Below are 25,118 nucleotides of genomic sequence, written 5' to 3'. Positions count from 1 at the left end.
GGAAAGATTTTTTCTTACCCTTGAACCAGTTTTGGAGGTCCTCAACACACCATTTGCACACTTTATGAGGCGCCCAAACTTTATCTTGATCTCCAATTTTTAGTATACTTTTTTCACAAAGTCTGTAATATTCTACTGTTGCTTTCAACACTGTATATTCACCAAAGAGGAAACAGAAACTGTCTGGTGAATTAATACACTTTCGCGGAGCCATAACATAATGGTTAAAGAATGACGAGCTAACATGAATTGCGATGAAAAAGTGTGACCAGCCTAGAACCAAAAACCTGATGATGATTCGTGCCCAAGTGTGGCATGCAGGAGAGAGCAGCTCTGTGTCAGTACACGAGACGTCACAGTGCTGGCCACGCCCACTGCACTGACCGGAGATGCTGCTATCTGCCCTGTGTCTCCCTCCCATTGGATTCTTCAAGAAAGATTAACCCCTTCTATCATTAGAAGCACAGACTTAAAACTTGCTTAGCTTATGTATATATTGCTGACCATCAGATTTACAGTGCTATATTTTTTTTACATAACTTGGACAAACTCTTTAAGGTTTTTTTGGCATTTTATATTTTAAATGCACTTATGTGAATTAATTAATAGTAATTTGGACTTTAAATTTGGTTAAAAACCCGTAATATAAAAAAATACCAAAAATTAAAAGAATTTGATAAATTTGAAGACAATTTTGCATGTTGTGGCAAATCATGACGTCTAGGAGTTTCTTCAATATTTTATTTGTTTTCAGCACACCAAAATACATGGAAATTAGATGAAAATAATCAAACAGCTTTTTAGTCGCAGACCTGTTAAAAGAAAGATAAAAATTGTAGATAATAGACATGACAGACAGTACCTGGAAACAGCAGAATAGAAATAAAAGAACTGGAGAAGATAACAAAATACAAAGATCTGCAAATAGAAATAGAACAACTTTTGTAAAAGAAAGCAAAGGTAATACGAATATTAATAGGATCCTTGGATGCAATCCCCAAAAAACTGAAGCACCAGTTGAATATCATTGGCATTAACAAATTCATCATCAATGAGTTGCAGAAGCAGCTTTACTTGAAACAGCTTAACATCTTGCAATGATATCTGTAATGTCATCAAGCTTCCACATTTGCCTAACCCAGGTCCAGATTTCCCAGATTTATAGAAAATATGTATAAAAACTCTCAGAAATATTCTGCTTCCAGTTATATGATTTACTAAAGCTAGATTCAGTAGTTTGTTTCTGCCTTTATATGATTAAGAATGTATTGCATGAAAGGGTTTTTTTAAACAGCAAAACTATAGTTAAGTGAGTAATGAATTGTGACTTATTTTAACTGTTTTAATATTTTTAAAACTGGTATCCTGGTTTATTCCTTCCTTGCTTGCCTGCTTTCCCATTTCATCTCAGCACTTGGAGAAAACTAATATTAAAACAAATCACAATTACTTTTCCCTTCTACAGTATTGATTAGACTTTGTTCCTGGCTTGTATAAAAAAAAATGAAAGAAATCCTGATTTGGTATTTTAAATTTAGAACTCTTATATAACGTTGGTCTGAAAGTAATTGGCTTTCAGTTTCAGAAGCATGAACCACAGTAGTATTAGTATACTCCGTACATACTGTCTAGGTGGATACTGCAAGGATCCCTGGAAACAGGAATCTGAAATGCTCAAAGATAAGAAGGGGGATCTACAATCACTTCCATTGTTGACAGATAAAAAATAGATGTCACTAGCACATTACACAGTCAGTCCAATATTAAGAGAAAATACGCAGGTGAAACTGATAACATCCTATAGTAAAGGAGTTTATTGCGTTGAGAAAAATAAGTATTTTGTAATTGAGAAATATATAAAAACTTGACAAGCCAAAAAAAACAAACCCCAAGCCAAAACTATCTGCCCCAAAAGGAATAATAGAAAAATTGCTAAGATGGCAAATGGGAGGTTGAATCCTAAATGTAGAATGTTGATTAAACTAATATCAACAGTAAAGTAAGAAAAGAAAAGCAAGGAAAAGTATTAGAAATTTTGCCTCATAATGCAGATAGCAGTTCTCTAATCATTCAGTCATTGCACATGTATAATCCCCAGTGGATTCAGACCACAGAACCAGCCATCTGTTCCAGGACTGAAAGACCTGCAGGGCAAACTTACTTATGAAGCATCTCTATATCGGTTGGTAACTAAATAGATATTTAGTAGTTAAAAGTATATTTCTCCATAAGGCTGTGCAGCAACATAAAGGAACAGATTAATGCCTACAAGGACAATTTAAAGAATGATAGCCAAACATAATTAAACCAAATAGTATCTAAATCTGCTTACACCATAAAGATGATTATGTGGCATTGGCATTTTCTGTCTGGCATGTAAGATGGGGTTCACACATGAAGAACTAATTAAACTGATTTATTGTTAAAGCCTATGCATAGGAATCTTCCCAACTAATTGTCAGCACCTGCTTGGAGTTAGGTAAGGGTCAATGGAATTCTGGGTATGTGTGGAAAGAGTGGAACTTAGTCCGTGTCTACTACATAGGGATCGTATGCTGACTCTCTTTTAACTCTATCCTCGGATTCTTCCATTCCTTTTATGTCTTGATCCCTTTCAGCTACGTTTCCCAGACTTCTCTAGGAGTTTTACGGTTAAACAATTTAAAAGTCAAACAGGACACTGGATGCAACACCTTCTTATTCCCCACTATATATGTCAAGTAGATCCTGTTCCAGGAAGGAAATTGGATAACTTGAGCCATATAATATTGTAAGCTGCTCAAAGTTGCTGTTAATAAGATGGGCAGCTGATAAATTTTACTAATATATAAAAGGTGATGAGGGAAAAAATTGTATGCCAGTGTTGATTCTTGGTGACTACCTGGGCAAGTCCCCCCATTTTTCCTGGAAGCATTTTCAGGAGTGATTTGCCATTGCTTTCTTCCCTGAACTGAGAAAGAGTGACTATCCCAGAATCATCCAGCTAACTTAATGCATGAGAGAGGACTAGAACTCACCAGTTTAAATATACAGTATATCAGCTAGATAATGGTTAGTTACATTATGCTAATTTTGAATTCTGTGAAGTTGACATTTTCATAATTAGATTCATATTCAGTTAGTTGAATTTTAATGAAATTCAGTGCTAGACAGATACATACTTTCCCATCTTGTATTTTTCATTTTCTGAAGTACAGATTTCCATAAAATGTAATAAAAAAACTGGTATAAGATTAGAAAAGTAATTGTTAAGGGCAAAAAAAACAGAAACTAAGAACTAGTTAGAGAAAGAAGCTGATGAATCTAATCTATATTGGTATTCTTTTTAATGTGATTGTCAATTACTTTGCTGTTAAAACATATAGAATAGAATATAATTCTTTATTGGCCACACAAGAAATTTGTCTTTGGTGCACATGGTCTCAGTGTACATAAAGAAAAATAAAATAGATACATTCATCAAAAATCATAAGGTATAACATTTGGTGAAAGTCAAAGGTTACAAATAAGCAATCAAATTATATTAGAAAAAAACAATATAAAATTTAAAGATACAAGCAACATGGTCATAGTCATAATTGGGAAGAGATAGGTACTAGGAAGGAAGAGAAGAATAATAGTAATACAGTCTTAGTAGGTAATATGACAGTGTTGTGGGAATTAATTGTTTAGCAGAGTGATGGCATTCAGGAAAAAACTGTCCTTGTGTCTAGTTGTTCTAGTGTGCAGTGCCCTTTAGCGTAGTTTTGAGGGTAGAAGTTAAAACAATTTATGTCCAGTATGTGAAGGATCTGTAGTTGTTTTCACAGCCCTCTTTTTGACTCATGCACTATACAAGTCTGCAAGGCAGGTTGGAAGCAATTGTTTTTTCTGCAGTTCTAATTATCCGTTGAAGTCTGTGTCTGTCTTGTTTGGTTGCAGAGCCAAACCAGACAGTTATAAAGGTGCAGATGACAGACTCAATAATATATATTCCAATCCTGCCCTGGCATTATTTTCTTTGAAGATCACTTTTTCATCTTCTGTGTCTTTTGTTCTAGGCAAGCAAAAATTTATTGCATTGTACTGTATATACAGTGTATTTCAAATTTCTGGTAGTGTTAATTTCAGTTGCGGGATATGACTAGGAAAGTTCATGCTACAAGGAAAATCAGACAGTAGTTTTCTATTGACATAAAATAAGTAAAGGTGATAAAGGAGTTGATTTGCTGCTGAAATCGGAAGACCTCTACTTTGCCAAGAATTGATGGCAGGAACTTGTTACTGAAAGAACATTGTTATTTTTCATTTGTACTTTTGCAAAGCCAAACTATCCATGATCTGAAACATATGCCTTTTTTCCTGCACACTGCTTAGAGAGTCCAAGCTGTGGGTTATTTCAGTCTGGCTGCCCTGAAACTGAGGAAAGACTTTTCATTGGCCACGCCCCCAGGCGTGCCTAATCCCCAGAAATTTTCCTCAGTTTGGCCTGTTTGGAAGCTGTTTTGGGAGCTCCAGCTGAAATAGTGCTTTGCTTGGACTCTCTTTATTACTTCTGACTTTTCCTGCTGAGTATATTTCCCCTTAGGCATTCTTGCCTTTATCTTTGTCGTTCTTTCACTAATTGCTGTATTCAAGCCTCCAGGAGGCAGGAGGTAAGTGTTTGGCTGGGGGAAGGGCCTCCTTTGTCGATCTCCTCAGGCCTTTTAAAACGGCGTGAGCGGCGGCAGGAAGGCTTCAGGAGCCTGATTAACCCCTCGGGTTCCCTTTTTATTGTTTTCTTGCGAGTTCTTCGTTTTTTCAAGCCCCTCGCTTATAGGAACTGCCGCGGAGGCGCGCGTGCGATCGCCCAGGGCTAGGGCGATCACCACATGGCCCTTACTATTCCCTCATGGCGCGGCGGCCATTTTAGGCGCGAATTTGCCATTTAGGCCCAGCTGCAGGCCGCGCAGCCACGCTACAGCAGGGGTCGCTGAGGGGCAGTAGGCCAGCAAGGGTTTCGGCCCTCTGGCCTTTGCCTCTCCTCTGTCTACTCATTTTTCGCCGTTCCTGGGCGAGCGGAGCTGGTGCCTTGGCCTACTCAAAGACCTTCGCCCAGCCTGGGAGGCCTACAGTAATCCTGACCTTCTCAAGGCCCAAGCCTCCCCTCATCCCTGCCAGGCTTGTCTATCACTGACTATACGCCTGATGTTAATAAACCTCCAACTCAGACATCTTTCTGCTCTTCGCTCTTTATTACATTATACTTTATATTTGCATATGGCCTATTTACTGACTTTTCTCTCTTACCCTTTGTTACAGAGCAGAATATCATCTACTGCAGCTCTCTCTCATTTGGCCTGCGCTTGCTTGCTCGTGCAACCTAGGCATGGAGAAATCGGGACCTCTGTCCAGTAGACCGGGACCCTCCCAGGGACTGGATCAGGTTCCTTCTATATCTTTGGGTGGGGGACCTAGTGGAGACAGGGCTCCCTCCCAGACCCCTCCCCTCAGAACTCCATCTGCTGCTGAGGCTAGGGACGCTGCTAGGCACCAAAGGGCGCTTGACAAGCAATTTGAAAAAGCCCATCGCAGAGCGGCTAAGGAGACTCCCTCAGGGGATTCCTTTGTCCTCCCACTTCCCAGAAGGGATTTGACAGCCATTATGGCAGAAGAGGTTGACTCTCAAAATCTGTCCCCTGACCGGTCTTTTTCTGAACCTCCCTCACCTGCCAATTCTTGGTTCCCTGAACAAGAACCAGCCCAGGAAGCTGTTCCCCCGGAGGATTCTCCTTCCCAGGGGGAGGAGCCTTTGGGTGCTGATGGTGACTCGGACCAGGATCCCAAGCTGTCTCCTAAGATGCAGGCGATAGTGGAACGTGCCATAGCCAAGGGCATAGCTGATGCCATGCGGGCACGGGATAGGCAGGCGGCTCCTTCGGTTCCCAAGGCTCAGGGCGGTCCTCCCCTGGCCAAGCGGGTACGCCATCCATCCCTGGAATCCTCCGTTGTGAGCGAGGCCTCGGCCTTGGAGGCAGCGGATCCCATAGAGCAGGGTCTGTCCGAGGATGAGGACCTCTCCCTGGATACCCCTTCTTATTCCGGCCTGTTCAAGCCCACCTTGTTTAAGTCGGTCCTCCGCAGGTGAAGGCCACCACTATGATGGGCATCAAACTAAAGCCCACTACCACTCAGACTGATTCAGCCCCAGTAAACCCGAATGCGGTCATGTTCAACGCTCCAACTTCCCAACAAGAGTTGGTTCCCATTCCCAGGTTGTTTCTAGACCTTATCCAGCGTCAGTGGGTTCAGCCAGCCACCTTGTCCTCACCTAGCGGGGTAGACAAGAAACTGTATACAATGGAGCCTGTCCTGGAAGACCTCCTGGCTCTCCCGGCAGTGGATCCTCCCATTACGGACCTTACTTCTAACGCCTCCCTACCTGCGGACCTGTCTGAAGGCCTCAAGGCGGAGGACAGAAAGGCCGAGAAAGTCTGTCACAAGGCTCACCTGGTGGCGGCCTGGGCCATCAGGGCCTCTTCTTCCACCTCCTTTTTTAGTAGAGCGGCTGTAATCTGGTCACGCGACATCATAAATAAGATTCCCCGAGGGGACGCCCGTCTTCATCAGGACGTGACCAAGCTCATCGCGGCGTCCCAGTACACCATTGATGCGGCCCTTAATGCCACTAAATTCGCTTCTAGGGCCCTAGCCGCGAATGTCACCTCCCACAGACTGCTCTGGCTCCGACACTGGCAGGCGGACCAGAAGCATAAATGGAAATTGGCTTCTGCCCCCTTCAAGGGGTCCAAATTATTTGGTGAGGTCTTGGATTCATTCCTGATCGAATCAAAGGATAAAAGAAAGATCCTTCCCTCAACATCCAAGAAACAGGACCGCAAGTCCACCCCTTATGCGAGGCGGCAGTCCTTTTGGCCCTCAGAGCCCTTCACATCTTCCTCCTTCTACCCCTCTAACAGAAACTCGGGGCAGCAGGGGGAGAGAGCTCAGGACAGGTCTTCCTTTCAAGACCGCGGTAGGCAACAGTTTGGCTTCCGTAAGTTCAATCGAGGAGGCGCCTCCAACAGGCCCTTCCGGAAGTCCAAGTGACTCCCCGAGCTCATCTCCAATCGGGGGTCGACTGCAGCTGTTCGCCTCCCACTGGGCCCAGACGGCTCACGATGCCTGGGTCTTACAGGTGGTCAGGGAGGGTCTATCCATAGAATTCCTATCCTCTCCTCCCAGAAACTTTATCAGATGCCCCACTCCCTCATGTCCCACCAAGAGGGAGCAGATGAACCAGGAGGTCCTCCACCTCCTGGAGATCAATGCCATCGAGCAGGTGCCCCCGGACCAGGAGGGGAGAGGGTTCTACTCCATTCTCTTCCTGGTCCCCAAGAACTCGGGGGGTGGTGGAGGGCCATCTTGGACCTCAAGAACCTCAACAGGCACATTGCCTATCGGAGGTTCAAGATGCAGTCCCTCCAGTCCATTTTGGTGGGGATCCGCCAGGGAGACCTCCTCACCTCCATAGATCTGCGGGAGGTTTACTTACACATCCCAATTCACTCCCGACATCGGAAGTTCCTGCGCTTCTTTTATGCAGGCCGCCACTTCCAGTACAAGGCCCTTCCATTCGGCCTGTCCTCGGCCCCCAGGACCTTCACCAAGGTTCTGGCGGTAGTGGCGGCTCACCTCCGCCACAGGCCCATAAGGCTCCAATGCTACCTAGACGACATCATTATTCAGTTGTCGTCCAGGCGGCAGGCCTTGCGGGATCTTCAGATAACCATGAGGACCCTCAGGGATCACGGGTTCTCCCTAAATCTCGAAAAAAGTCACCTTACCCCAACCACCAAGATCAATCACTTGGGGGCGGTGATAGACACCATCTCCTGCAGGGTGTTCCTCTCCCAAGACAGGTTAGAGGCCCTCAGGTCCATGACCCTCTCTTTAGGGCAAGCAAGGCAGGTTCCGATTGTCCTCCTTTCACAACTACTGGGGAAGATGATCTCCTGTCTGTCGATCGTCCCTTGGGCTCGTCTCCATTCCAGAGCCCTGCAGTGGCTGCTTCTTCCTCATCAGAGGGCCAACAGGAGCAACTCACCAAGACTGATTCCAGTACCTCAGTCAGTCAAGAGGTCCCTCCGGTGGTGGACTTCTCCAGCTCTGACCAAAGGACACCTGTTCAAGGAGCCCGACCAACTGGTTATCACCACTGACGCCAGTCTCGCAGGTTGGGGAGCGCACATGGATCATCTCGTGGTCCAAGGCAGGTGGTCCCCAGCGGAATCGCGTTGCAGCATCAACCTTCTGGAGCTGCGAGCTGCGAGGTTGGCCCTCCGTCATTTCCATCATCACATACGCCACTGTCATGTCCTATTGATGACGGACAACATCGCCACGAAGGCGCACATCAACCGCCAGGGCGGCACCAGGTCAAAAAGGGAGGCCTTGGGAGTATGGGCGGAACGGCACCTGGAATCGATCCGCTCCGACCACATCTCTGGCGTGGACAACACCCAGGCGGACTGGTTGAGCAGGACCACCATAGACTCCGCGGAATGGCGGCTGGATCCTGCTCTGTTTCAACAACTTTCTCGCCGGTTCGGCCTACCGATGATAGACCTGTTTGCAACAAAAGCCAACACGCACCTTCTCTGCTTTTTCTCCCGTTTCCAGTGTCCGGGAGCAGAAGGAACGGATGCTCTTCGCTGCAGATTGCCCACGGCCTCCTCTATGCATTTCCTCCTCTTCCACTCCTTCCCCGTCTTCTAATTAAGATCATAGAAGAGGGGCCGGAAGTTCTACTCGTGGCGCCCCACTGGCCCCAGAGGTCGTGGTTTGCCGACTTGGTAAGCCTGTCGGTGTCCCCGCCGTGGCGGATTCCCCTGGATCAGGTCTCCCTCAGCCAAGGGGCCATTGTCCATCTGGAGCCCCAATGGCTGCAGCTGGCCGTTTGGCACTTGAGGGGGACCTGCTAAGGGCTGAAGGTCTGTCAGATGATGTCGTCCATACCATTCAAGCGGCTCGGCGTCCGTCGACGACTCGGATTTACGACTCCACTTGGGCTACCTTCGCCCATTGGTGTGAGGACTTGACCCCGTCACTGCTCCAGTGGCAAGGGTGCTGGATTTTCTGCAGGGTGGCCTTGAGAGGGGTCTCGCTCCAGCCACGCTTCGTCGTCAGGTGGCGGCCTTGTCTACCATTTGGTCCGGCGACCCTTCTCTTCCTCTCAACAAGGTTCCCAGGGTGCGCTGCTTTCTCAAGGGCGCCTCTAACATCCGGCCTCCCACGGTCCATGGTTATCCGACATGGCAACTTTCTGTGGTGCTACAGGCTCTCACGGGTCCGCCGTTTGAGCCTTTCCAGACAGCCTCTCTCAAGCACCTTTCACTAAAGACTTCTTTTCTTATCGCCATCACCTCCGCCCGTCGGATCTCGGAGCTGGCGGCTCTGTCTATGTGCCAGGACTTATGCGTCGTCCATTCCGACAGGGTCGTTTTGCGGCTTGATCTGACCTTTCTCACCAAGGTCAACTGGTACCACAGGGCGCAGTAGGTTGTGTTGCCGAACTTTTGCCCGCATCCTTCGTATCCAAGCGAGTGCAAGTGGCACAAGCTTGATGTGCGACGAGCACTGAAAATCTACGTCCATCGCACCTCCAATTTCCGGAAGTCCACGGCTCTCTTTATATCTTTCCAGCCCGGATCGCTAGGGAAGAAAGTCTCTTCGTCCACAATTGGCAGATGGCTCAGAGCCTGTATTGCATCTGCGTATGAACTACAGTCGAGAGCGGTTCCTATCCGAATTACGGCTCACTCGACGTGCAGTGCGGCGACTTCTGCAGCTTGGGCCACGCAGGCGCCGATCGAGGAGATCTGCAGGGCAGCCGCGTGGTCTACACCGTCTCCGTTCATCACATACTATAAGTTAGACACGTTTGCTTCAGCTGAGGCGGCCTTTGGCAGGCGGGTGCTGCAGGCAGTGACTACTTCTGTCGTAACCCGTGACTCTGATTCTGCCTGCCCAGATGGACATTAACTTGGGTATGTCCCACAGCTTGGACTAAGCAGTGTGCAGGAAAACGACCATTGGTCTTACCTGAAGGGTCCTTTTCTGCACACTGCGAGAGAGTCCAACCCACCCTGGTCTGTCTGGGGTTACGGATCGTCGTGTCAACATGGTTCCATTCTACGGTCGTCTTCAGCTGCATCTCCACGGCCAAAGTGTCTCAAATTTCTGGGGATTAGGCACGCCTGGGGGCGTGGCCAAGGAAAAGTCTTTCCTCAGTTTCAGGGCAACCAGACTGAAATAACCCACAGCTTGGACTCTCTCGCAGTGTGCAGAAAAGGACCCTTCAGGTAAGACCAATGGTCGTTTTCTCATTTTTTTTCCTCCTTTTTCCTCCTACAAGACTTCACATTACTCATTAAATTTCACCCCATTCCTTTTGGTCCATTGTTAAATCATATTTGTAATCTTTCTAATCTTTTAACCTCTGAACATTAATTAGCTACTGGGCTTTATATTTCTATCGTCTGAAAAGTTGATCAACTGTTCAACCCCTTCATTACAATGTTGAACAGTACATTGCTCAAGACGAAGTCCTGTGCCATTCCACTCAATTTTTTCTCCAAGCTGATATGAACCCATTTGTGAATATATTTTAAGGTGATAATTCAGCTAATGTTAAGTTATCTAGCAGTTGTATCATCTAGATCAGTGGCCCCCAACATTTTGGGCCCCAGGGACCTGTTCCACGGAGAGGTTTTTCTGCGGATCGGAGGGGGCGTAGTTTCTTATGCTGCCTGCATGCCAAGGATGGGGCTTCACTTGTTTGCTTGGACCAGTTTCTGGCATGTACCGGTCCATGAACCGGGGATTGGGGACCCCTGACTTAGATAATATTTTATCAATGTGGATATTAAGAAACTGTCAGATGGTTTGCTGAAGGCAAGATATAGCATGCTCACAGCATTATCCCTATGTATTAAACTTTTCACTCTTGTAAAAAAATGGAGCTAAGATTAGTCTCAAATGATGTATACTGATTCTTGTCAATTGCTACATTCCTATCCAAGCGTAAGAAACACATGTTCAATAATCTTCTTGAGAATGATTATTTGCCCAATATAGATGTCAAGGTGACAAATCTGTAGTTTCTTGAATCCTCACAGTTTTCAGGAATCTTACCACTTCTCCAGAAATTCTGAAAGATTTCATTTTCCTTATTTTCTTCAGTGTGCTGGGTGTCATTCATCTGACCCCGAAGACTTGAACTCCTTGAAATTAACCCTGTTCTTTCACCCTCTCATTGTTTATCCTGAACTACAGCTCCCTCCTTCCACTAATGGAACAATGATGGCTAGCTAAGGTTTTGTTTTCTTTTGGACATAAAATACAAGTTAAGATGTTCATCCTTCTCTCCATTGTAATTCATTTTTTACCCCTCACAAAAGAGGTGAGAGTCTTTTTGCTTTTGCTTTTGTTTCTAATACACCCCCAAAAAGTCTTCTTGTGTTGAGCATTACTACAAGATTCAGTTAGTTCTGAGGTCTAGCATTCCCTGCAGTTTCTGTTTCTGATTACCACCATCCGTTTTTTCTTTCTTAAATGCCTCTCTGACTCTTCTTTTTTCAACAATTGACTACATTTATATGTCTCCCATTTTTTGTTTTATTAGGAATTGTTTGCAATTGAACCTCCAGTTGTTTCCCCCCTCCACCCCGGATTATCCATATTTCCTAGATAAATACCTCTTTCAGGTTTGAAGGCATTACCTCTGACCTGCCTTTCATTAAAATATGCTCCTATGAAATCTAGTATACAAGCCAGATATTTCTTTATTTCCCCTTTTTTACTTTTCATAAGTAATATTCTGAATATCTCAAACTAAAGGTTGTCACTTTTAGTTGCTTTCACTTTTTAAAGTCATTCAACATTTACGTAAGAATTAGATCTAGGATAGCAAAACTAATTGTTCTGTCTTCCGTATTCTGACAATGAAATTTTCTCCAAGGTAGGATAAGATTTTTTTAAAAATTTATGATTTTTAGCAGAGAAAAATTTCTTTCAGATGACATGGTCATCCCCCATTGTCAGCATTGTGCCAGTGTTGGGTTATAATTTGACATGATACATTGTCTTCTTTGTGAGAGAATTTAAGATGTAGATTCTATAACTAACAGTTGTTCTGAAGACTTAATAAGCAAATATTTACTGTTACCATAAAAATGTCATTATTGCATTAAAAAGCCCATAATTAATTCTGCACTCATTGTTCATTGAAATTGCTATTATTTTGAATTATTTGATTATTTCAGTAATTGTTTATATCAATTTTAGCCTGCAGAAAGAAAATTAAAAAGAATATGAATAAAATAATGTGCATTGCTGGTGAAAATGTTCTCATTCTTGCAGTATAGACTATACATGCAGAATATGAAGTATGTAAGCATACAGTGCTTGAGTTAAGTACTCCATGTCTTTCTTGCAGTTCCTTCATATTTTCATTAGAAATCTTTACTCTAAGCTGTGTGCGTGTATACGTGTGTGTGTCTCTACCTGCATGCGTGTGCTAGTACTGAATTCAGATGGCTCACAATAACTATAAAATATAGAGCCCCCCCCCCCTTCCTGTAGTCTAAAAAGAGAAAATATACAAGGGAGACAGAAAGGACAGAAGGTCATTTCTTCAAGACTAGGAAGACGTGATGATTACTTTGCTGGCATTTATATACATTTTAAGCAGGGCGGTTCTCTTCCTGGAACCATTTATACTTCTTCCTTTGACCACTGGATGAGGTCAGAATTGTTATGGATGAGGCCAAAATAAGCTTTTCAATTCCAGGGCAGCAGTCAGTAATGACTGAATGTTCTATGTGACAGAATGACCAAGAAGCTTTGTAAGATGAATGTCAAGAAAGGAGTATTGCTATAACTTTTTTTCCTAAGATAAAGATATACAAAAATATTTTATTGCAGAGATGTACAATTGGTTGTACCTTATATCGGGATGGAATAATTCAGATGAACAGAGCAGTGGTACAAAGGGAATGAGGCATGTTAGATAAATACCCTACACTAAAATTTGGAATGTTTTTTCTCTGTCTTGCAGATAATTTGGGGACTTTTCTTTTTAAAATGTTAAAATTTTATGATTTTGACTCTTTATTTTGGTGAAGCAGACTATTGCATCTATTTCATAGATATTTTTTTACTTTTTAATCTTAATTGATCAATGATATTTGAGTAGGAAGAGAAATAAAATCAGTGAAACTTTCTGCATCATCAAACATTGGAAAAATGATTTTAGTGAATAACCTGTGACTATGTGTTGATAAACTAAGCTAGTAGGAATACCTGGCTGACCTTCACTACTCTCGAATGGTAACCAAAGTCAAGGCTGCATAGTACATGGATGGGAGGCAAACATAAATTCCAAAACTGTTGGCTAGATTAAAAATAAAATAAATGCTTTGACTTTTTAAAATAAATTTTATTAAAATGGAGCCTCAAATAGCTAAATATGTATAAATCTCTCAAAAGAAGTGGCAAAGTGCATCCAAAACATTGCCAAGAAAACTGCATACATGTAGACAGGGATAGGCTTCAAAATTTGCAGCAACGGGTTTGCTGCCCCATTGCTGGCTGGGTGTGGCCATGGTGGATGTGACCTAATTGGCCTCCTGCACCATCGGGGGGAGCATTTTTCACCCTTCCCAGGCTCCAGAGGCTTTCCTCAAGCATCTGGGAGGGCGAAAACTGCTTGCCCATGGTTCCGGAGGCCCTCCGGAGGCAGGAAACAGGCCCGTTTCCGGACTTCTGTAACCTCCAGTAAGCTCATTTCCCCACCTCCCCAAGCCTTGGTGTGGGCCCTGCACTTACCTGACATGATGAACAGGTCACATGGAGACTCCTGGGAGGGGTGGGGTAGGCGTGGCCAGCTTGGGGTGGCATTTGAGGGTTCGCCAAACTGGGCAGAATCCTAACTAGAGGATTGCCCAAACCCGTGCGAACCCCCAGCAGCCCATCCCTGGTTATAGTCACCAGCTTAATTCAATTTGTTGGTATATTTATTTTTATGTATTATAAAATCTTTTTTATAAGTAATGTTCTGAGTTTGTATTAATCTAAAATTCATATATATTTTAAAGAAGACAATACTGAACTTAATTCTAGTACCTCCTCTGAGAAAGAGGATGGATAGATGGCTATCTCAAAACATTTAGGGTGCTTCTCTAATCTAAACAGAGTCAGCATTTTTTGTTTTCTAAATTCTTTTTGAATTTGTAAATGCTGTTGTCTATGGAGATTCTCAGTCATCCAGGACATGTTGTCCCAAGGATGCTTTTTCAAGAGGCAACTGGACTTTCTGGCTTTTTTTTAAAGTCGAATCTTTCCATTCCCTACCATTCAGTCAGAGTTGAAGAAGCTTCTTGGATGAGAAGTGAAATGTTTTCAAAGAAAAACCAGAAAGTCCAATTTCCTCTTGAAAAAGCATCTTTGGGATAAATGCTGTTGCTTTTCAGTTTTTATATATCATATCTCAAGTCTCTCTCAGGCTCTTCATTATTTTCCTCATTTTTTCATAAAGCCTCTTCAGGCTTTCCATATAATTTAAAATGCACTATTTAATAAATGGCATTTTAAAAATTACTCATATGTACCTCTTCTCTATGTCAAGTTCCAAAGAAGCAGGAAAGACTTCAAACTCAAACTTGGTTTATTAATTCTTTAACTTACTTTCTGGCACAAACTGACAATCATGATACACGATGAAATTCTTGTTAGGGTTACGTGCCTGTGCTCCCCACCACCTTTTAAATGTTTTCCCATCACTCTGCCCATTCACGCGCGCAGCTCCACCCCATGTGACCTGGATGTTTTACAAACTCTTCATATTACAGACAATGCCTTTTCAGCATAATCAGTCTCCTTATGCTTCCCGCTCACTTCACAGGGTTGTTGTTGTGGGGAAAATAGGAGGAAAGTGTGTTGAATATGTTCACTGCCTGCAGTTATATGTAAAAAATAATAAAAGTGAGATATAAATAAAGTAAAATGTTTGAATGTTTGAATGTTTATTTTATTTATATGCCGCCCTTTTCCCCCGAAGGGGACTCAGGGCAGCTCACAACTCAACCAAGAGAGAGGGATGCAGACAAAAATTAAAACGACACGCAACAATACATAATTTAAAATACACAAGAGTCGTACCATTTGAGAAGGGGTGGAAGCTTTTAGTTATTAGTTAATTGTTATTGCTAGTATTGTTTTCTGCCAGCTCAACATGGTTATTAGCATTTTAACTTGATGGTGGAAAAGGTCCTGGAATCTAATATTAATTAATTAAAGGGATCTCATTGTTGGAAGTTTATCAGTAAGGAGAATGGTACGAAAAAATAGACAGGGCATTGGATATACCATAGAACACAGTGAAGACAGTCAACAACAAATGAAGAAAATACAGTACAACAGTGACATTACTAAGAACCGAATATCCCTCAAAATTAGTGAAAAAAACAAGAAGAAAACTGAGAAGTCACCAAGAGGCATACAGCAACATTAAAGAAACTGCTGAAAGCTATGGTCATGTACTATATGTGATAACAATCTCCTATATTCTTCATATGTCTGGGCTGTGAGGTAGGCTGGCAAGACAGAACTCTTTTCTTACAAAGAAAAACTTCCAAGACCGGTTTCATTTTGCAAAAACCGGCATCGTCTGACAAAAGCTCGTGGGAAAATGTGTTATGATCTGATGAGACCAAGGTGGAACGTTTTGGCCATGGTTCCAAAAAGTATGTTTGGTGCAAAAACGACACCACACATTATGAAAAGTGCACCATACAGTGTAGCACGGTGGTAGCAGCATTGTGCTTTGGGGGTGCTTTTCTGCAGCTGGAACTGGTGCATTAGTCAAGGTGGAGGAAATTAGAAACAGTTCCAAATATCAGTCAGTTTTGGCACAAAACTTTCAAGCTTCTGCTAAAATGCTGAAGGATGAGGATTTTCACCTTTCAATGTGACAATCCAAAGCATGCCTCCAAATCAACAAAAGAATGGTTTCACCAGAAGAAGATCAAAGTTTTGGTATGGCCCAGCCAGAGCCTGGATCTGAATCCAATTGGAAATCTGTGGGATGACCTAAAGCAGGCTGTGCCCAAGAGATACCCTCTTAGTCTGACAGATTTGGAGCACTTATGCAAGGAAGAGTGGGCAAAGATTCCCAAGGCAAGATGCACCATGCTGAGAGGCTTCTACCCCAAAAGATTGAATGCTATCATAAAATCAAAAGGTGCTTCAACAAAGTATTAGTTTAAGGGTGTGTATACTTACGTAACCACGTTATTGTACATTTTTATTGCTATTCCCCTTAAAAGATTTCAGTTTATTTTCAAAGAATTGTAGTACAACTTATGTGATAAAGATAGGAGGAATTCTGAAGTGATTTATGTTGGTCTGATTTTTTTTACCTCTAAAAACCTGGCATTTCGACAGGGTTTTTATATCCACTGTACATAAAAAAGATAAATCAGGAAGGAAAACCAAAAATGTGCGCTTGTGAATCTGATTTTCAGTCTGAGCCTCCCCTCCTCCTGTGCTAGACAGAACAGATGGGTTTGACAGCTTTCCTAAAGCCCAGAAAGGATGGGGCTGACTGAATCTCTATGGGAAGGGAATTCCAAAGTGTGGGCGAAGCTATTGGAAATAGCCCTCTTCCAAAGCCCCATCAAATGGCAATAATATAATATTGTAGGCATGGAACCTGGAAGGAGAGGACTCTGTTTGAGCTGCTGAAAAAGGCAGATGAATACAGGAGATTGCAATAAATGATATAATTGGGGAAAAATGAGAATTAACAAATATATTGACATGAAAATACATATGTTCCATGTTTATGAAATTAAAAGAAAGGAAAGGGAGGAAAATAGATTGAAATAAATGCTGAACTCAGACAAGAAAATAAATGTAGGTTTTAATTATGAACAGAAAGCTAACGTTTATGGTTGTATCAACTGGCATCATTACATTGTTGTGAATGTCTATAAAAGTAGAAATTCATAGGTTGGTGATAGTTGCAATCTATGCTTCAGTGAAGCATGACAGTGAAAGAACCATTAATGAGTTATGGGGGAAATTGTGCAATATTCTGAACATATGTGACATGTAGGAAAAGTTATTCTGTCATGCAATAGGAATGGATGGATGAAAATGAGAGACTGAAGAAAAGATCTGGAGCCCAAAGAATGAGTGAGAATGTTGATGGTTTGGTAAATGCCTGTTTTCTTCCTGTTTACATATTGTAAATGTAAGTCTGCGTATGTGCATGGTAATAAAATATAAAAACATAATTAATTTGATTGTTTAAGTTGAAAAGGATTAGTGAAAAATACAAGCAAAATAGGTTCTGAATGTAGGACAGGTAAAGAGTAAATCTTACAAAAAATGGACATGGGAGAAGTACAAAATAAAGCAAAAGTGAAAAGGAAAAAATAGCAAGAGGAAAAGGTATATGTTACATTTAAATTAATAGAAAATAAATTTTCAGCCAGGTGAATAAAGGGATGGACATGAGGAAAAAGGATGTTGCAATCTCTTGGAACAGCATGGAATAGCATGAAAAGAATTAGATTACAGAGTACTGCTGAAGTGTGTGGATTTATGCTAATATGAAGCATTAAAAAGATATCTGGTGGAATGATAAATTAAAAGAGAAGGTGATGGAGAGGAAAGAGAACAGAATTATTGTTTCAAAAAATGGGGATGAAATAATGGTTTAGAGGGAGGAAAACAGCAAGAAATGGCTGCAATTAAAAGCTAGAGAAAATGCAAAAATAATTAGATAAAAATAAAAAGTGGGAAATGGATGAAAAGGTATTAAGCCTACTCTAGCAGAGTAAAGTAAGTACTGGAAGTTCTTTAGACACTTATCAGTATTATAATAACAGCAAATAGGTGCAATTTGAAGTAAATGTTGTAAATGTTAGTTTTCAGGTAAAATTGATTGAAGAAAACTCATAAGTGCAAAAACACAGTAATGTTGCTTTAGTAGCCAGTGTCAGTTTACAGTTGTAAAAATAGTTATTTTATTATATGGAGTGGTTATAATGAATTATTTAATGTATTGCATTTTTGCATGACTGGAAAGCTGTTACTGCTATTGTTCTGACGTACAAACAAAATGTTAAGAGATAATTGCTGCTAAATGTGTTTGTTTGGGATTGTTTGTTAAAATATATTCTGGAGGCTGTTTGGTAGAATTTTAATTGAAAGATATAAAAGATGTTATATAAATTTGGGAAATGTATTGTGGCTTTAATCTGGACAGGAAATCCACAGGCCAAAATTTGTTTTTCAGCAGATCATTAAGAAATCTACAAATGTAAACTTTTTATGTTAGTATGTGAAAAAGTGACTTAAGTTTAAATTATTAAATATCTTAAGGAAATGTGGAGTTGAAGTTATTTCATGTGGAAAAATAAATGTATACATTGATTGTAAAAAAAAATTACAAATGATATAGAAATGATTATAGAAATCTAGTGAGCAGTACATGGTCTGTTGTGATTCTTGAGTATTTATTTAAAGAATAAAAAAATAGCTGTGTATAACAGTTTGCTTCTACCAAATTGTTATATAAAAGTGAGAGTTAAGTATATAAGAAGTAATGTATAATTAAGTTTAATACACTGAGAATGGGTAATGTAAGAAATGGATCTAATAAAACAAAAATAGAGTCAAGAAAAAAGTGTATAATCAATTAATATAGTTTTGAAAGAAGAATGAGTGATTAGTATAGGTAGTTTTTGGCTAATGATTGTTCATTCACCAAGCATTTGGAATTATGATGGTGCTGAACAAGTGATACTTATACCTAATCCTCAAAATTCTGGCTATCTTAGCATCTTGATCTAGGTGCTTGGCAATCAACTTCCACTTATAACAGTTGTGTCCCATGGTCACATACTCATAATTTGCAATCTTCCCTGCCAGCTTCCCAGAAACAAAATCAATAGGAAAGCTTGGCAGGGAAGTTTACATGTTGTTCCCACTCCAACCATTTTTTCTCTCAAGAACACTGACTTTGGAGTACAAGTTGTTGCAGGACCCACAATTTCCCAGCAGTTCTTAATAGAGTCCTGGAGCAGTTTCTGGTTTACCCTCCTAAACCTGGCAGCAGCCGGACTCTGGCCATAGCAGCCATCTTGCGCTGGACAACAGAGAACCTCTGCCTGGCCATGCTCATGTTGTGCTGCAGAAGCTTCTTACCCACTGACCGGCTTGCTTGCTCAACCTGTGACTTCCTACTGGCTTCCCCATTGACTTTGCTTATTGAATAACATCCTCATGTAACAATCCGTAAGCCTCACTTAACAGTAGCAACAAGGACTGCTGGGAAAGCTGTCGCTAAGCAATGCAGTCATGATTTATCACCACGTTGCTTAGTGATAGAAATTCCATTCCCAATTACTTTTGTTAAGTGAATACCTGTACAAAAGAAGTACAATGAGGAGGTTTGGTCATATAGAGCAGTGGTTCTCAATCTTCCCAATGCCGCGACCCTTTAATACAGTTCCTCATGTTGTGGTGACCCCCAACCATAAAATTATTTTTGTTGCTACTTCATAACTGTAATTTTGCTACTGTTATGAATCGTAATATAAATATCTGATATGCAGGATGTATTTTCATCATTACAAATTGAACATAATTAAAGCATAGTGATTAATCTGCCAATCTTGGTTTGGGAGAAGATCAGCCAGGTTGGGATTTTCCAGGATAAAACGACCTCCCTGCCTGCCTCCAGCAGCAGTTTGTGGCTTACATGAGTTTCACTTTATTAAGTTTACTTTTTTTACATTCCATTCCCCCCACCCACCCACAGTTTTCTTTCTTGCTTTCTTGCTTTCTTTCCATTCCTCCCTCCCTTTTCTTCTTTCTTTCTTTCTTTCTTGCTTTCTTTCCATTCCCCCTCCCTTCTCTTCTTCCTTTCTTTCCATTCCTCCCTCCTTCCCTTTTCTTTCTTTCTTTCCATTCCTCCCTCCCCTTTCTTCTTTTTTTCTTTCCATTCCTCCCTCCCCTTTCTTCTTTTTTTCTTTCCATTCCTCCCTCCTTCCCTTTTCTTTCTTTCTTTCGAATCATTACAACCAGGCGTGGAAGTGCATAGTGGTTAATTCGTGTGAGCAATCGATTTAACACAGATTAAGAAGTTGCCCTTTAAATTGGATTTTAGACAGAGGCTTAAGCTACATTGAACTGTGCTTCCATCCCGAGTGGAATTCCTCGGGATGGAAGGAATGGGCGGGCGTGGCCTGTCCTCCCCTCCAACCTCTCCTGCCAGCCAAAAAGCCTCTGAGCTCAGTTTAGCCCGCCGGACAGGACCGGCGGCGGGGGTGGTAAAAGCAGTGTTCAGGCCCAAGGCGGCTTGAATCCCGGCTGAAGTGGGTGGCCTGACTGTCCCACTGGTCTCCTGCTCTCTGGGCACCTTCGAGCCCCTGTGCAGGTGGCTGGGCTGAAGTGGCATCACCGACCGCGCTCGCTTTGGACATCCATTGGAGCCGAGGGTGCTCCGCCACACAGAAGAACCGGTCTCCCCCTTCTACACCTTGGTGTTTCCCTGGCGTGGAAATCGTGTGGGGCGGTGTCTAGGTTGCGCCCGGAGCCGGGAGGAGGCTGCTTTGCCACCCAGCGGTCTTCATGCATCTGTCGCTTTAGGACATGGAGGTGGATGGTCTTAGGCAATCCCTGTGAAAGGGTCGTTCGACCCCCAAAGGGGTCGCGACCCACAGGTTGAGGACCGCTGATATAGAGGAAAGTGAATACCAAATGTCTTTTTTCTTTCTTTTTTTGTTAACATTTTTTATTTATTTCCAGAGTTAAAATACAAAATTCAAAAAAGAAATGAAAGAAAAAAGACAAAAGCAAAATAATATAAAGCCAGAAAAATGTGCATAAAAACAAAGTAACAAAGATAACACATACATTTCCCCTCCCCAGTTGAATACTAATAGTTATATTTCAACAGTCAGTTCCCTCCCCCCTTTGCAAAACAGGAACACAATTCATGAACTTCTACATCTCGAGTTGTGAAATTATTATGTGACATTAAAAACATTACAAATACTAAAATCAATTCAGTCAATCAGTTTGATCTACCATATATCTACTACAAAAGAAAACAGTTAACAGGTAGCCCTAACAACAAGCTAAACTTCAAAGCCCTCTGTTAACAATCTGTTATGTTTAACTCACAGATGGCCTCTAATCTACCATAAACCCATTGCAATCATGTTCTCTGATCTGTCCAGGATCAAATATGTTTGATTGATTCTTGATAATAAAACTTTCCCTTGAAATTACAATTGGTTTGTTTCCAAATAGTTGCACCTCACTCTTCAAAGTCATAGGTCTTAATGAGAATTCTTTGCATCACTTGTTGTTCAATAGGTTTTCTAACAAATCAAATCACAGCATCTCTTATCAGTAGTTTTCTGGTTGCATATAATAAGTCTATCTACAATTTCCTTCAGTTTTCCTAAGATTCAGTCCATCAACCATCAACTCCACTGTGATTAAATCTTTTATATTAATGCCCCTTTCAGTCTCCTCTAGGAACTTTACAATTCTCAAACAAAACTTCTCTTTCACATCTATTAATGACAAATTAAATTCCGGTCCACCCAATTACAAATCTGATTTGTAAATTGAAAAAATATGGGATTTTTGTAGGGGGGGGCATTATAAAGAATGTATAGTGTATAGTGTTCAGAGTTTCATTTATTACTGCTCTAATTTTAATATAGTCCCAATTCCTTTTATGACCAAACTTCCTCAGCAAAACATAAGCAATTTCATCTCAAGGACAAAGAATAAATGTTCCGTAACAGAGTAAGCACAGAAGAAACAGATAATAATTCCCACAGTGGACAATAAATAAAAAAAGGGAGACGTTCCTGTTTCTTTTAAAAGAAAAATTTAAAAAAGACCAGAGATATATACCAAAATAGAATAAAACAACAAAATTATTTTAAGAATAAATGAAATACCAAATCCTTAAATAGAAATTGGTAGAAATGTAAATGAAATCCAATCACTTTCACTATCAAAGGGAAAGTATTCATGCTGGAGTTCCATGCAAGCAAAAGAGGGTGTTATTTAAATCTAAAATGAAACGATATGAAAAATTCACTTCCATAATCCAACAAGGGGCTATGAGATAAATCAGGATTCAGCCATGTTTAATAATTAAAAATGTAGGTCAAGATAAAAGTAAGCTTCAAAACATGATGCTAAAACCAGGGTGTGCCTAAAGAAATGACGACTTGAAAAGGTGAAAACCAGATCCTCTGACTGGGTTTACCAAGAATTGCAATCCGCTAGCTTCTATTTCCAGGCAAGTACACAGACAAATCAGCTGCTTGTCAGCAGTTAAATGATGACATAGGATGAAAATAAGCTCTATCTATCTATCTATCTATCTATCTATCTATCTATCTATCTATCTATCTATCTATCTATCTATCTATCTATCTATCTATCTATCTTTGCAGTAGCATTAATAGAAGGCTGTAGACTTAAAGAAATTTCTCTAACCCACTTCTGTAGGAAACAAAAACAATATACATTACATATTTCTTAATTAACTTTTGATTGGGACTTCTATACATATATACAAAATCTGTCAAGTCTCAGCAAGAAAAGTGTGTGTCATGGATGGATGTATCGATGAACTCGTTTTTGCTTTGAATCTTTTCACATTTTTATTTTTGGTTTTTATTTTCTTGCTAAAAGGCTCATCATCTTTTGAATGTTATATAAATTGCATGTAACTATTTGCTTGTGACAAGTTGTAGGTGCCGTCCCTGTCTCTAAAAGAACCTCATTGTTATGATGATTTGAAAAGGAAATCACTACTAGAACTACTACATATATTATTTTTGAGAGGCTCATATATATGATAAGAATGAAACCCCAAACAGGAAATCCAGCATATATTATATATGGCATAGGGTCAGAATATCTGAGGAACCTAAGGCCATCTACTTCATTCTATCAAATCTGATTGGGTGGGCAATGTCCTTAGCACAGGGATAGCGCTGAGATGGATAAGAGGATTTAACAAGGATGTTGAAAACTTAACTTTGGTTTTTAATATTTATGATTTTAATATACATTTATTATGCTTTTTAATTGTTTACTTGTTTAATTGTTGATGGAGACATCTGAGAGTTTGATAGAAGATGGCCAGCTACATAAATGTCTTAAAAATAAATAAAATACCTCAAGGATGATAGTCAATTAATCTAATAATTAAATCAATTAATAAATAATCCATTTACAGATCTTTTATTTGCTTAGATTCAGGTCTTGAAAATTTATAGCTGTCCAAATGTTGGATTCCAATTCCCGTGAAGTCAAGGCATGGCCAGTGGTGATGGTTATTGGATATTATAATTCAGCAAGATAATGTAACAGAACTACTGACTATACGATCTTTATATTAGTAATTGTACGAGTGGAGAGAATTTGAGTGCATATAGTGGATAGTTTCAATTTGCTGAATTATTTTTAATTTATAATCATTTGTATTAGCACTAAATATTATTGATTTTATTTTGTTTATGTACTTATGCTTACTAATTTATTTTTAATTGACATTTTCTTTCAGGGATTCTACAAATGAAACTACTGCCCATTCAGATGTTGGTAGTGAATTGGAAGAAACGCAACTGAAGGGGAAAAGAAAACGTGGTCGTCCTGGTAGACCTCCAGTATGCTATTTTTTTTCTCTGAATACCTGTTAAAATTGTATAATTTCATTTTCTTAATTTTCACATTAGCAATTGTTGATGCTGCTACCATGTTTCCCTGAAATTATGACATGTTCTGATAATAAGATCATGCCATATTTTTCCGGTGAACAAAAATATACGCCCTCCCCCAATAATAAGCCCCCTGGACAACCCCCCCCCTCCAGCCAGGCAGAGCGCCACTCACCAACCTAGCGATATCCCGAAGGCTCAAAGCCGCAAGAGCCGGGGGGGGGGTAAAGGTGCTCACATTGCTTGATGCCTTTGGGATACCACTAGGTTGGAGGGTGGTGCTGTGCCCAGCTGGAGCGGGGGGTTGCTGGGCAGCTGCTCTTATGAGTAGCCTTCCGGCAATGCCCCTTTCCAACTGGGCAGAGCGCCACTCACCAACCCAGTAATATCCCAAAGGCGCTAAGCTGCGTGGCACTCTGCCTGGCTGGAAAGAGGTTGCGCGAGCACTTGTTCTGCCTCCAGCTCGCATGCCTCCCAGCCTCACCATGCCCAGCTCTCCCTGCAGGGCTGGGCCAGGGTGGCGCCGCTGCCGCCATGCTCCAAGCATAACCGGCTTGAAAACTCTGGAGAGCCGCTGCCGAGTCTTCCGGCAGCGGCTGCTCTGGGACTACACTCTATGATTGTAGGCTGGCTGTTGGAAGACTCTGGTGGGACAGCGCATCTCCGGAGTTTGGAAGCCAGTTATGCCCGGAGCATGGTAGTGGCGGCGCCCTCGCCCAGCCCTGCAGCACACGAGCTGGAGGCAGAACAAGTGCTTGCGCAACCTCTCTTTCCAGCCGGGCAAAACACCATGTGGCTTAGCGCCTTTGGGATATTACTGGGTTGGTGAGTGGTGCTCTGCCCGGCTAGAAAGGGGGGTTGCCGGGCAGCTGCTCATGAGCGTGGTCACCTCATGGCAGCTTTGTTGCAGTGCTGCGACAGCGCAACACAGCTGTTTACCCCTGAAACTGTGCCCGGCTCTTCGGGCACCCCCTCGCAAGAGAGCAGCCACCAGTCAACCCCAAACCAATAAGCCCCCCCCCCCCCCGCTAATAAGGCCCAAGCAAAATTTGGGGGTGGAGGCCAAAAGAAAATAAGACCCTGTCTTATTTTCGGGGAAACATGGTACCTATTTGAAGATTTGTGCTGTGTATTGTGGCATGCCGGTATTATTTATTATTACAACAGTTAACAAACTTGTAAGAAGAATTGACTTTTCATATTCCATTTTTTAAAATTATATACTGGTTATTGTTTTTGCCCAGTAGTGAGCAGCCTCATAAGCCCCATGTATTATGAGGTTGGTCAAGCCTAAAATATCAATATATAACTCATTCACATGTCTTGGGA

At 41.6% G+C, this 25,118-nt stretch overlaps 1 protein-coding gene across 2 annotated transcripts in view; it reads left to right on the top strand.

Annotated features, from left to right (window-relative positions):
- The window catches only part of STAG1 (STAG1 cohesin complex component), a 193,925-nt gene that overhangs the window by 61,124 nt on the left and 107,683 nt on the right, over nucleotides 1-25,118 (top strand). For both annotated transcript variants that reach the window (XM_087725598.1, XM_087725597.1), the window contains exon 3: nucleotides 23,636-23,738. In XM_087725598.1, coding sequence (XP_087581724.1) covers nucleotides 23,636-23,738 — 103 coding nt within the window. The remainder of the gene's footprint in view (nucleotides 1-23,635; nucleotides 23,739-25,118) is intronic.

Source organism: Thamnophis sirtalis, unplaced genomic scaffold (assembly GCF_051295495.1).
Source record: "Thamnophis sirtalis isolate CommonGarterSnake01/CBP01778 unplaced genomic scaffold, rThaSir2_p1.2 scaffold_11, whole genome shotgun sequence".
NCBI lineage: Eukaryota > Metazoa > Chordata > Lepidosauria > Squamata > Natricidae > Thamnophis > Thamnophis sirtalis.
Note: the sequence above shows the minus strand (reverse complement) of the source record. Positions and strands in the feature narration are given on the sequence as shown.